The sequence below is a fragment of the Ceratotherium simum genome, chromosome X (assembly GCF_057802395.1).
Source record: "Ceratotherium simum simum isolate JZ-2026a chromosome X, ASM5780239v1, whole genome shotgun sequence".
Lineage (NCBI taxonomy): Eukaryota > Metazoa > Chordata > Mammalia > Perissodactyla > Rhinocerotidae > Ceratotherium > Ceratotherium simum.
In genome coordinates, this window is record NC_141940.1 from 30,485,383 (window position 1) to 30,496,136 (window position 10,754).

Consider the following 10,754-nt stretch of genomic DNA (forward strand, 5'->3'; position numbering starts at 1 on the left):
TACTGTATCTTTGCCTTTTTGATAATGCTTGGTTTTTGATTGATTGGGTTTGCTTTCCTTTGTATTCCCATAGTGAACAGTTCATTAAGGTTGATCAATGCCCTTTACCCAGGTAATTCTGGTAGAGTAGCTGTTATACCTCCCTTCCCCCTTCTCTCAGGGTGGACCACCATTAGGTTATTCTCACTCTGAGAACTCTCCATTAACAATTTCTTTTCCACAGTTAACAACAAAACTCTGTGTTTAAGTAAAAGGGTTAAGTGTTTTTTTAATGCCTAGAGGCACATTCGGACAAGTTTTCAGCTTCTTTTAGCATTCTTGATTTTTGCTATATGCAAAGCAAATAAATTTAATAACACCTATTCTGTAGTCTGTTTCTGTCACACAGGGAGAGAAATCAAATAGGATGTTGACAACGCAGACCTGAGGTTTGTCAGAGAAGCAAAATAATCTTAAGAGGTTGTGCGGGGCATAAAGGGCCCCCATGTAGGTGTGCCTGATCAAGCTGATGGCCCCCAGGTGGGTATTTGTATGGGGAAAAGTGGTATTGAAGAGGGGGTTTTCATGTATGTAAACACCTGGAGAGCAAAGAGAAGGACAGGCGAGAGAATGCAGATGGGAGTGAGTAGCGGGGGCAAAATGGTGGTTGTACTCCAGTCGGGCCCAGGAACTAGGTCCAAGTCCTATAGCAAGATGGGCTATTGGAACAAGCCATTATCAAAAGGAGAGGGCCCCACTGCATGCAGGTAACAAAGTATAACACGGAATGAGCAAGGGGAAGGGATGATAGACCAGATATTTAACCTGGCCCTCCTGTAACATTTGTAACATTTGCAGCGTTCAGAAAAAGAGCTCAGTTGGGGATCCAAATACCATATGTCTAAATGTTTGAATGTTTAAAGCACCTAATACAGCATGTTTTATTTAATAGTTTATCTCCTTCCATGACAAATATACCTTCGTGGTGACCTGAAAGTCCTGGTTGGGATGTAGAATTCTTGGATTCCTCTAAGTTCTGCTCCAATGGTGTGGGAAGAGCTGCCCCTTCTCCCTTCCCCCTACCCCTGTCCCGGCTCCTAGACCAGGCCCCATCCCCTGTTTGGGGCATACAACCCTCCCTTGGGCCTGGGAGCACATACCGGCCATGCAGTCAGCCCTCCCAAGGACAGCTCCAAGAGGAGCATGCAGGCCCTGGCAGCAGTCCTGGGACTGTGCAGAGGTGCCAGGTACCTGGAGCATGGTCTAGCAGGGGCACACCCCTTGTTCCCAGGGCTGGGCTCCTGGCCCTGTAGGGAGGGCTGTGGTTGAAGAGAGCCGAAGTGGGGCCTCTAAAGCATGGAGCTCAGGACAGAGGTCCCTCTTGCCTGGGTCTGAAAGGAATACCATGTTAACAACTAGCACAGCATAAACATCGACAAATCAGCACCAGTTTGAAGCCCCTCAAATCACACTATATGGAAAACTGTCTATTGGCCTGCTCTTTCATTTTCAGGAATGATGACAAAGGGCCTGTGCCTCTGTCTCACCATGTGGTTCTAGCCATAAGGAATACATGATGATACATTTTAATACGTCAACACTTGTGACCAAAAAAAGGATTGCGGAGGTGTTAAGTTTACTTCACTTGAACAGGCATTAGTGGAGCACCTACTAAGTGAAAAACTCAGTACCTATTGCTTTGGGAAAGAAACATGAAAACTTTTCAGGTTCCAACCATTCAGAAGTTCACAGTCCAGGGGGTGGCGGGGTGGAGGGAATAAATACACGTATATATATATATAAGTAATGCACAAATACTTGGACACGAATGTTCATAGCAGCACTATTCACAATAGCCAAAAGGTGGAAGCAGTGCAAATGTCCATTCATAGAAGAATGGAAAAACAAATTGCAGTGTATACATCAACAGAATATTATTCAGTCATAAAAAGGAATGAAGTACTGATACATGCTACAATGTAGATGAACCTCGAAAACATTATGCCAAGTGAAAGAAGCTAGACACAAAAGTTCACATATTGTATGATTTCATTTATAGTAAATGTCCCAAATAGGTAAATTCATAGAGATGAAAGTGGAGTGGCGGTTGCCAGGGGTTGGGGGGTATGGGGCGGTGGGAAGTGACTGATTAATGGGTACAGGGTTTTGGGGTGATGAAATTCTTTTGGAACTAAAGAGGTGGTGGTTGCATAAAATTGTGACTGTCACTGAATTGTTCACTTTTAAATTTAAATGAATTTCACCTCAATTAAAAAAGTAATGCTAATATGTTAGAATATGAGATGTGCTACCACAGACTATGAGAGAAGGTATCAGTGCTACCAAGAGAGCACTTTGGAAGCCTTAACTAAATGCAGAAATGAGCCTCTAGTCTCAAACCCCAGGCTCTTCCCCTTCTCTAAGCCTCTGGTCAAATACGACTTCACCTTTTTTCCCCCCTTAAAAACAGAGGCTAGAGATTAAGCCCATTCTCTCTCTTTCCTCTTTTTATTTTTCTCATTTTTTATTAGGAAATATTTCAGACCTACACAAAGGTACAGAGAATAATATTATCAACATCTGTGTACCCACCATCCAGCTTAAGAAATATAACATTACAAAAACAGTTGGAGCCCTCCCCAACAGGATCCCCCTCCCTTTCTTTCCCCAAGAGGTAACCACCATCCTAAATGAGATGTTTATCTTTTCCTCCCATGCTGTTACACATGCTATATTTGTATGCATCTCTCATATGCATGTTTACTCCAGATATTTGTATCCACAATCAATATATGGTGATCATTTTGCATGTTTTCTTAGACTTCATATACATAGTATCATGTTTGTATCCTTCTGGAACCAGCTTTTTCCCTTATGCATTTTTCTGCTGCCATCGCCCAATCTTAGCCCCTCTGTGTCTGAGCCACTGTGAGTTCTAGTCTCCTCCCCAGTCCAGACCTTGCCATCCTGTTCAGTTTACCTGCAACAGTCCCAAGCCAGTGAATTAAGGCTGGTCCTACCATAGGTGAGTCTCAGCTTCTTCCCCTATGGCTCTAAACCAGTGCTTCTCAAACCTTAGCTGCATCAGAAGCCCCTGGAGGGCTTCTTAAAACACAGATTGCTGGGCCTACCCTCAGAGTTTCTGATTCAGTAGATCTTGAGTAGAGCCTAAGAATTCCTGGGTGATGCTGTTTTGGGGGGCAAACTTTGAGAACCAGCGCTCTAAATCAATGTGTGGGCCCAGGCTGAGCAGCACCATCTGGCCTCCAGGCAAGCTGGGCCATCCATGAGGTTTCCTTCAAAACCATGCAGCAGTGCTGGCCAATACACATATAATGCCAGTCCCGTGTAATTTTAAATGTTCTACCAGCCATATTTAAAAAGTCAAAAGAAACTGATGAAAGTAATTTTAATATTATATTTTGTTTAACCCAATATATTATTTCAACATGTAATTAATTATTAATGAGATATTTTACATTATTTTTTACACTTACAGCACATCTCAAATCAGACTAGGCACATTTTGAATGCTCAGCAGCCACACGTGGGTAGTGACTAGCGCAGTTAACAGTGCAGCTCTAAAGGCTTGACCTCCAGCTCTGTCTTTTCAAAACTGTTTTAAATTTGATATTTTAATTATTTGGGCTGGGATAAAAGAATTTAAGCTTACCAAATGGTGAAAAGTGATCCCTTTCAAATGACGATAAAGTGGGCCAGAACAAAAAGAGGTAAAACAGGGATTTGAGTGTTATTTACCCTTAAAAAAACTGCACATATTTCAACTTGCGCATTAAAACAAACTTTTATTTTTAACGTGAACAAATGCTGTCAAATATATCTGTAAAATGTGAGGGAAAAGTCAGATGTCAGTGGATATCACTTTTTGGGTGATGAAGTTGGAATGAAATCAGTGTTGATAAAATTCCCTCGCGCTTCTAAAAAACAAGAAATCTAAAGAGTGAAGAACAGATTCTTTCTTCTTCCTCCATCTTCTTTCTATTCCTCGCAACTGCAGGATGAAATGAGAGAAAATTAACAATTATCCAGCATTAACCAGCACAGTCACTTTTTAAATCTAAGAAAATAGTCAGCCCTATGTGTATCTGCTGCGTTTGTGTGCTATATCCCAACAAGTAGAGAAGAACAACACGTTTTCCTCTTGTAACCTGCACCCTTGGATATAAGGTGCTCCTGCAACCGACAGCTTCAGTCATGTGATCATACCAACTTTGTCTCTTGCCAACACCGTAAATGCTTTTATGATCCTTGAGAGGCCATTCTGGGATTTAAATAAATCTCTCCACCTTTAAAAGCCTGTGCTCATTCCACAAATGATACTCCCTCACCCTCCCAGACCCTTGGTTTCTATATCTACCATATGAGAAAGAGGTGTTAGTATGAAATACACAGCTGTGAAAATGCAAATAGACAAGAAAAAGAAATATGTTAATCATTTAAATATACTCAAAGACAAGATCTACCTTAAGACTTAATTACCAATTCAGTGATAAACAATAGTCATACTAGGACTAAGTTTCTTTTCTTTTGACTGTCACATACAATACAAAAGTCTACAATGGAACAAATGTTTAGGTATTAAGCATTAAATGTGGTCCTACTTGAAATTCTTAACGTTTTGCTCTTTGTAAGTAGTCACATTCTAAAAGGTATTGTTTCCTAGTTAGTACAGGAGACTCCATTTCTGTAGCCAAGTACTGAAGGCCCAACTAGTGCACAGCCCAGCGACTTTAGCTGCTGCTTCTAGTAACTGTTTTCTAAACAAATACTGGTCTTAGGTACTGATATATTTACTACTCGTTAGTAGACTTACAGGTAGAGGACAAGAGACCTCACAGGAACCAATGAGTAGCCATGACGTATATTTCAGTATATGACGCATTTTATATTACTAGATACATGAGTATTCTGTTAACATTCTAAGTAGGTAAAATTGAATTTTTAAACTAATTTTAAACAAACATTTTCTTAATTAATTTACTGGAAGAATTAAGAAAAAATAAAGTTGTCAGTAACAGGTAAATTCCAGGAATGGTGGGGTGATATTCAAAGTTATACACAGATACCTGGATTTTCTCAGCGTGCTCTCTGCTGGGTCCAGATCCTTTTCGGGTCCTTCCTGTTTTCTGTTAAACTTCTCTTTTTCTTCCTTACTTTCAGCGTCCTCGGCCTCTTCATTCGCGTTTTCATACCGACATTTAGTTGTTTCTTTAGTGAAGAACAACAGAGATGTTGGGACCAGACATTCACAGAACACAATCCCAGTTTATCAGGAATAGTGCCATCCAGGACTCTGCCCTCAGGAGAAGCAGGAGGATGGAAGGAACTAAGAGAAGAACGGTTGGCCACCTTCCTGCTGGTTGGTACGACACTGCCATGGCCCCCACATCTCCGCTGCCTGACCGTTTTCACAGCGACCTTATTTCTCTTTCCGGTAAACCCGCCACCCTGTGCTGCTGGTTATCTCGGGCCCTTCCGAGAAGGAGGGATCCGAATTACCGGGGCCTGATGCATGTTGTATGTTTTGGTCAGAACTTTCTTGCGAAAATACGTTTTGCCTCAACGACAAAATCTCTGGTGAAGCTCATTAGTTCCTCAACCCACCGAATATTTACTTTTTACCAAGTGCCCGCCTAGCCGTTCCTGATGTTTTGGGATCAACTTTCTAAGGATCTTGAATTTTGACAGCCACGACCCAGAAAGGAGGCGTGCCGTTAGGTCCTTCTTTTCCCCAGGCTTCCCCTCCGTTTCCTCCCACGCTCCCCGCGAACACTGCCTCGGCCGACAGGCACCGGCGGCTCCGAAATCGCCCGGGTGGTCTCAGCTCTCATCAGAGGCTGCGCTAGGGCCGCGTACTGTTCCTCACAACCGTCAAGGTGGCACGGAATCGGGCCCACTGGCCCCTCGGCGGGTTGGGGACCCGGACCCACGGCCTCGCCCCCGGGCCGCGCTGGGCGGGCGGCACGTGCCCTGGCTGCACCCACGAGGCGCCCCCCCCCCCGCAGCCCCGCCGAGAGGGAGGCGCCCCCCCGCAGCCCCACCGAGAGGGAAGCGCCCCCCCCCCCGCAGCCCCGCCGTGAGGGAAGCGCCCCCCCCCGCAGCCCCGCCGTGAGGGAAGCGCCCCCGCAGCCCCGCCGTGAGGGGCGCGGCCCCCGCAGCCCCGCCGAGAGGGAAGCGCCCCCGCAGCCCGCCGTGAGGGGCGCGGGCCCCCGCAGCCCCGCCGAGAGGGACGCGGTCCCCCCACCACAGCCCCGCCGAGAGGGAGGACCTCCCCGCAGCCTTTCCTCACCCGCAGGGGCGGCAGCCTCCTCCGCGGGCTCCCGGGTGGCCTCCTCCGCGGGCTCCCGGGTGGCCTCCTCCGCGGGCGCCGGGGCAGCGGCCCCCTCTGGCGGCGGCTGGGGCGCGTGGAGCTCGGCCGCGCCGTCGGGCGCCCGAGGCCGGGGCCGGCCTATCAGCAGGCGGCCGGCGCGGGGCCGCACGAGCACGTGGTCGTTGTAGTAGACGCGGTGCAGCAGCGAGCGCACCAGGTCCAGGAACATGAGGCGGAAGTTCGCCATGGGGAACAGGTGGGCGTCCACCACCACGTCCCGGCCCGCCTCCTCCTCGCCCTCCTCGGCCGGCCCGATGTCCGAGTCCTCCCCGGCGCTCCCGCCCTCCGCCGCAGCGGCCGCCTGCTCGCCCGCCGCCTCCCCGAGGCCTCCCGCGGCGCCCTGGACGCCGGCCGCCCCGTGGGGCCCGGACTCACTGCCCACCCCGTCGCCGGCTCCGGCCGCCCTGGCCCACGCTCCCGCCATGCCCATGGGGCTGTCCGGGCCACCTAGGGTCATGTCTCCCTCTCCTGTCTCAGACATGGCACCAGGCGCTACCTCAACCGGGGCGGCGATCCGGCTGTGGCGACGACGGCGAAGATGGTGGCCCCCTCAGTGGCTGCCGCTGAGAGGAGGCCGTGGGCAGTGGGGCCTGACGCGAGGCGCACGGGGTGGCAGAGGAGCCGGCCGCTGAGGGGACAACAGTCTGTGGTGGTGCCTGAGGAGGCCCCACGACGGGAAGGGCAGGGGACCCCGGTCAGGAGCGCCCGCCCAGGCGGCACCTCAGATGTAGGTGGACAAGGCGGGAAAGATCCCGCTAGGCAGGTGACGGGGGGCGGGGCCAGAAGAGTCAAAGGGCCACGCCCCCTCATCAGAGCTCCCAGCTCATTTGCTGAGACGCGAGGATTGACATGCCCTGCGTCCAATGAATGGCCAAGGCCCTTGCGTTCTAAGATTGCTCACAATCGCCTCTGTTCTTTGAGGCCTTAGGGTCCTGTGCTTCGCTTAGGTCCACACAACTCCTGTCCCAATTTTGCGATTGTCACCAAACTGTAGCACTTCAATGAATTGACAACCTGGGTTGAGGAAACTTCTTCTGTAAAGGGCAGAGAGTAAACATTTTGGGTTTGGGAGAGTCGGGAGTAAAATCCAGACCATTATGTAGGTACTTATATAACAAGAGAGAAAACAAATTTCCAAAAATATTTTATCGTTGAAACTAAAAATATAATAATAATTGCATACAATTTTTTAAATAATATAGGACTATTAATGAGCAAAATGGAATTTTTTGGGCACCTCAGACGTAGGCGGACAAGGCGGGAAAGATCCCGCTAGGCAGGTGATGGGGGCGGGACCAGAAGAGTCAAAGGGCCACGCCCCCTCATCAGAGCTCCCAGCTCATTTGCTGAGACGTGAGGATTGACATGCCCTGCGTCCAATGAATGGCCAAGGCCCTTGCGTTCTAAGATTGCTCACAATCGCCTCTGTTCTTTGAGGCCTTAGGGTCCTGTGCTTCGCTTAGGTCCACACAACTCCTGTCCCAATTTTGCGATTGTCACCAAACTGTAGCACTTCAATGAATTGACAACCTGAGTTGAGGAAACTTCTTCTGTAAAGGGCAGAGAGTAAACATTTTGGGTTTGGGAGAGCCGGGAGTAAAATCCAGACCATTATGTAGGTATTTATATAACAAGAGAGAAAACAAATTTCCAAAAATATTTTATCGTTGAAACTAAAAATATAATAATAATTGCATACAATTTTTTAAATAATATAGGACTATTAATGAGCAAAATGGAATTTTTTGGGAGAATAACATTTTGTTTAATTAGAGTTCAAAGTTAGTGTTCTCTATTATCAAAATTGATTGCATATGTTCATCTGTTGATCTGTAATGAGGTTTTACATAGTTCATCTTTGCAAATGTCTTTTCACACAGATATTGGCAAATATTGATATCAATCCATGAGATAGGTACTTCTAAATACTGATATCAATCCCCAGGCATATGATTTTAATTGAGCATGTTGATCTCTTGGAAGACATTTATAGAATTCTATTAGATTCTTCTCTTGGTATTTGCCTTTTAGCATGTCATTACAGTGCAGATTAATCACTTCCAATTGGAGTTTATGTGGAAGTTCCTCGATTGCACAGTTAAGTGGGTTTGAAATGTTGAAATGTCCTTTGTACTTACATAGAGGTCTGAAAAAAGCTGCTGGAACTGTAGTCTGAGCTTGGATATATATCCACTGCAAATTTGTGTGGCAATAGAGATCTTGCTTCTTATTTTACCTTTTGACAGCATGGGAAATGTATAAAGCAGCCTGACATTACTTGGATTCAAACAATGTTAGTTGTCATTGAAATGACTTTACCACAGTATAAGTTTTGTATATAAGCACTATTTGCCTTGTAATTTTAGGTTGAATTCATTAAGAAATATTACCAAACCTGCAGCAAAAGCTAATTTCCAAAGCCATTTAGTGTTCAGTTGAGGGAGATTTTCTCAATCAAAAATAATTCAATCTCCACCCTGAGCTCGAAAAAAATCACACACACACACTCATCCCTTTACCACTGTAAAACAGCCATAGAATTGCTGTGTAGTGGAGCAATTCAGGACATCCAGCTTCTATTTCTGACCAAAGTTCACAGAACTGCAATGGTTAAGTTCATGAGAGTGAATGAAGTTCCCCATTGACACTATTGGTTTGATAACACACGAGAGATTCAAATATTTTCTGCAGTGTAACTGCTGATAAATAATATAATTAATAACCATACAAATTAAATGCCTTACATTTTCACAAGTTTTACATATTTGTTCACTAACCCTTTTTCTGTTCCATACAGATTTTTACCACCATCAGTTGTAACACATCTTAGCAGATTCCACTTCAGGTTATACTAAATTAGTGTTTTTTCAACTTCTTCAAAAATATTCTCCCCAGAGTTGTTCCATGCAGATTGTTCATAGATACTAATTCTTCAGTCACTTTAAACTCAGCATTGACTCCTCAAGTAAACAACAACCACCTAGCAATATTAATAACATCTGTTGACTCATGAAGTTACAGGACATAAACTCCAAACCCTAGTCATTCAATAATTTACCAGGCATGTATTGAGCACTCACTATATGCCTGGAGTTGTGCTGGTGAGTCCCCATTCACAGATGCCTAAGACTCACGGCTTGCCCTAGTTCATGGTCTAGAGGGAAGACAGACACTTGGACAATGATGACACAGGTGTCAAGTACTAAAACAGGGATGAACACAAAATGCCATGGGAGCATGGGAGAGAGAATGGTTAGCTGGGGAAGGGGTGGCACAAGAAGTGGGTTGGTGCCAGGGAAGGTACTCAAGAGGAAGCATTTCACCTGGATTCTGAAGGATCACTGGGAGTTTACCTAGCAAGAAGGAATGGCAGGAAAGGGGGAAGAAGGAGTTCCCTTAGGTAAAGGAAATAGTATGCATAGTAGAAGAGGTGTGTGTGTGTGTGTGTGTATGTACCTGTCCAGGAATGAAATGGCTATAGCATGGGCAGAGTGACAGATGGGCCTGGAAAGCAGATTGAGGCATAATTACTACTACTACTAATTAATTATTACTAATAATAATTATTACTAAGAAGGTCTTCTGCCTCTTATATAAGCACATACTCCTCTTTGTGCCACCATTCCCTTCCCCTCTTGCCTAGCACAGTGCCCTCCCATCCTCTTCACCTCCTATCCAAACTGATCAACTTTATTCTGTAAATCATGCATTTACACATCTAACAAATTTATTAGGTACCTTCTGATGTACCAATGCCATGTCCCATTGGAACTGTCATTTGTACCTGTTCTTGTTTGACACATGAAACTCAAAGATAGCAAAATTGTCCATAGTACCTATCCTAGTGCCTCCCCCACTATCATTCCTGTGTCCTTTTCAGGGGTTTGGCCAAGACCTCTGGAAACTAGGCCCTCCAGCTGCATACAGTGTTGGTGTTCTGATATATTTGCCGAGACTCTAGTATATACTCAATCATATCCTCTCCAGTTGCCTCCTCCACTTTTTAGCAGGGCTGAAACAACATGATGACTGCTGTCAATTATGAAGTCTCTGGTAAAGAAGTGTGTACCTGGAGCCTCTTCCTTGTACAGGAAAGCAGGACTGGGCACTGGGCTTGCATGGAGAAAGCTGTTGTCAGGGAAGGAAGAGGACCCTGGAGAAGATGGTCTTTTTGCAGTGGCAGCAAATTATGTCCCCAGGTGGTTGGAGTTGGCTCCATGTCCCTGGGAGGGAGAACTGGTTGGCACCAGCAAACAAAGGAGAAAGGAAAAAGCTGAGCGAGTATGCTGTCAGGAAATACCTGAAGCAAAACTGAAGGAAAGTCTCCTCCCAGCTCCAACACTGGGGCTCTCTTCACGGCAAGTACATGGCCCAGAAGTTCATG

At 46.0% G+C, this 10,754-nt stretch overlaps 1 protein-coding gene across 1 annotated transcript; it reads right to left on the minus strand.

The window, feature by feature from the left end:
- Positions 1-3,767: 3,767 nt before the first annotated feature.
- On the minus strand, positions 3,768-7,309 carry CT47C1 (cancer/testis antigen family 47 member C1). Its single transcript, XM_087427743.1, has 3 exons — positions 6,290-7,309; positions 5,067-5,208; positions 3,768-3,991 (listed from the first exon to the last, which is right to left on the minus strand). Exons 1-3 carry the CDS (start codon positions 6,849-6,851, stop codon positions 3,979-3,981), a joined length of 717 nt encoding a protein of 238 aa, XP_087283869.1. The 5' UTR covers positions 6,852-7,309; the 3' UTR covers positions 3,768-3,978.
- Between the last annotated feature and the right edge of the window lie 3,445 nt (positions 7,310-10,754).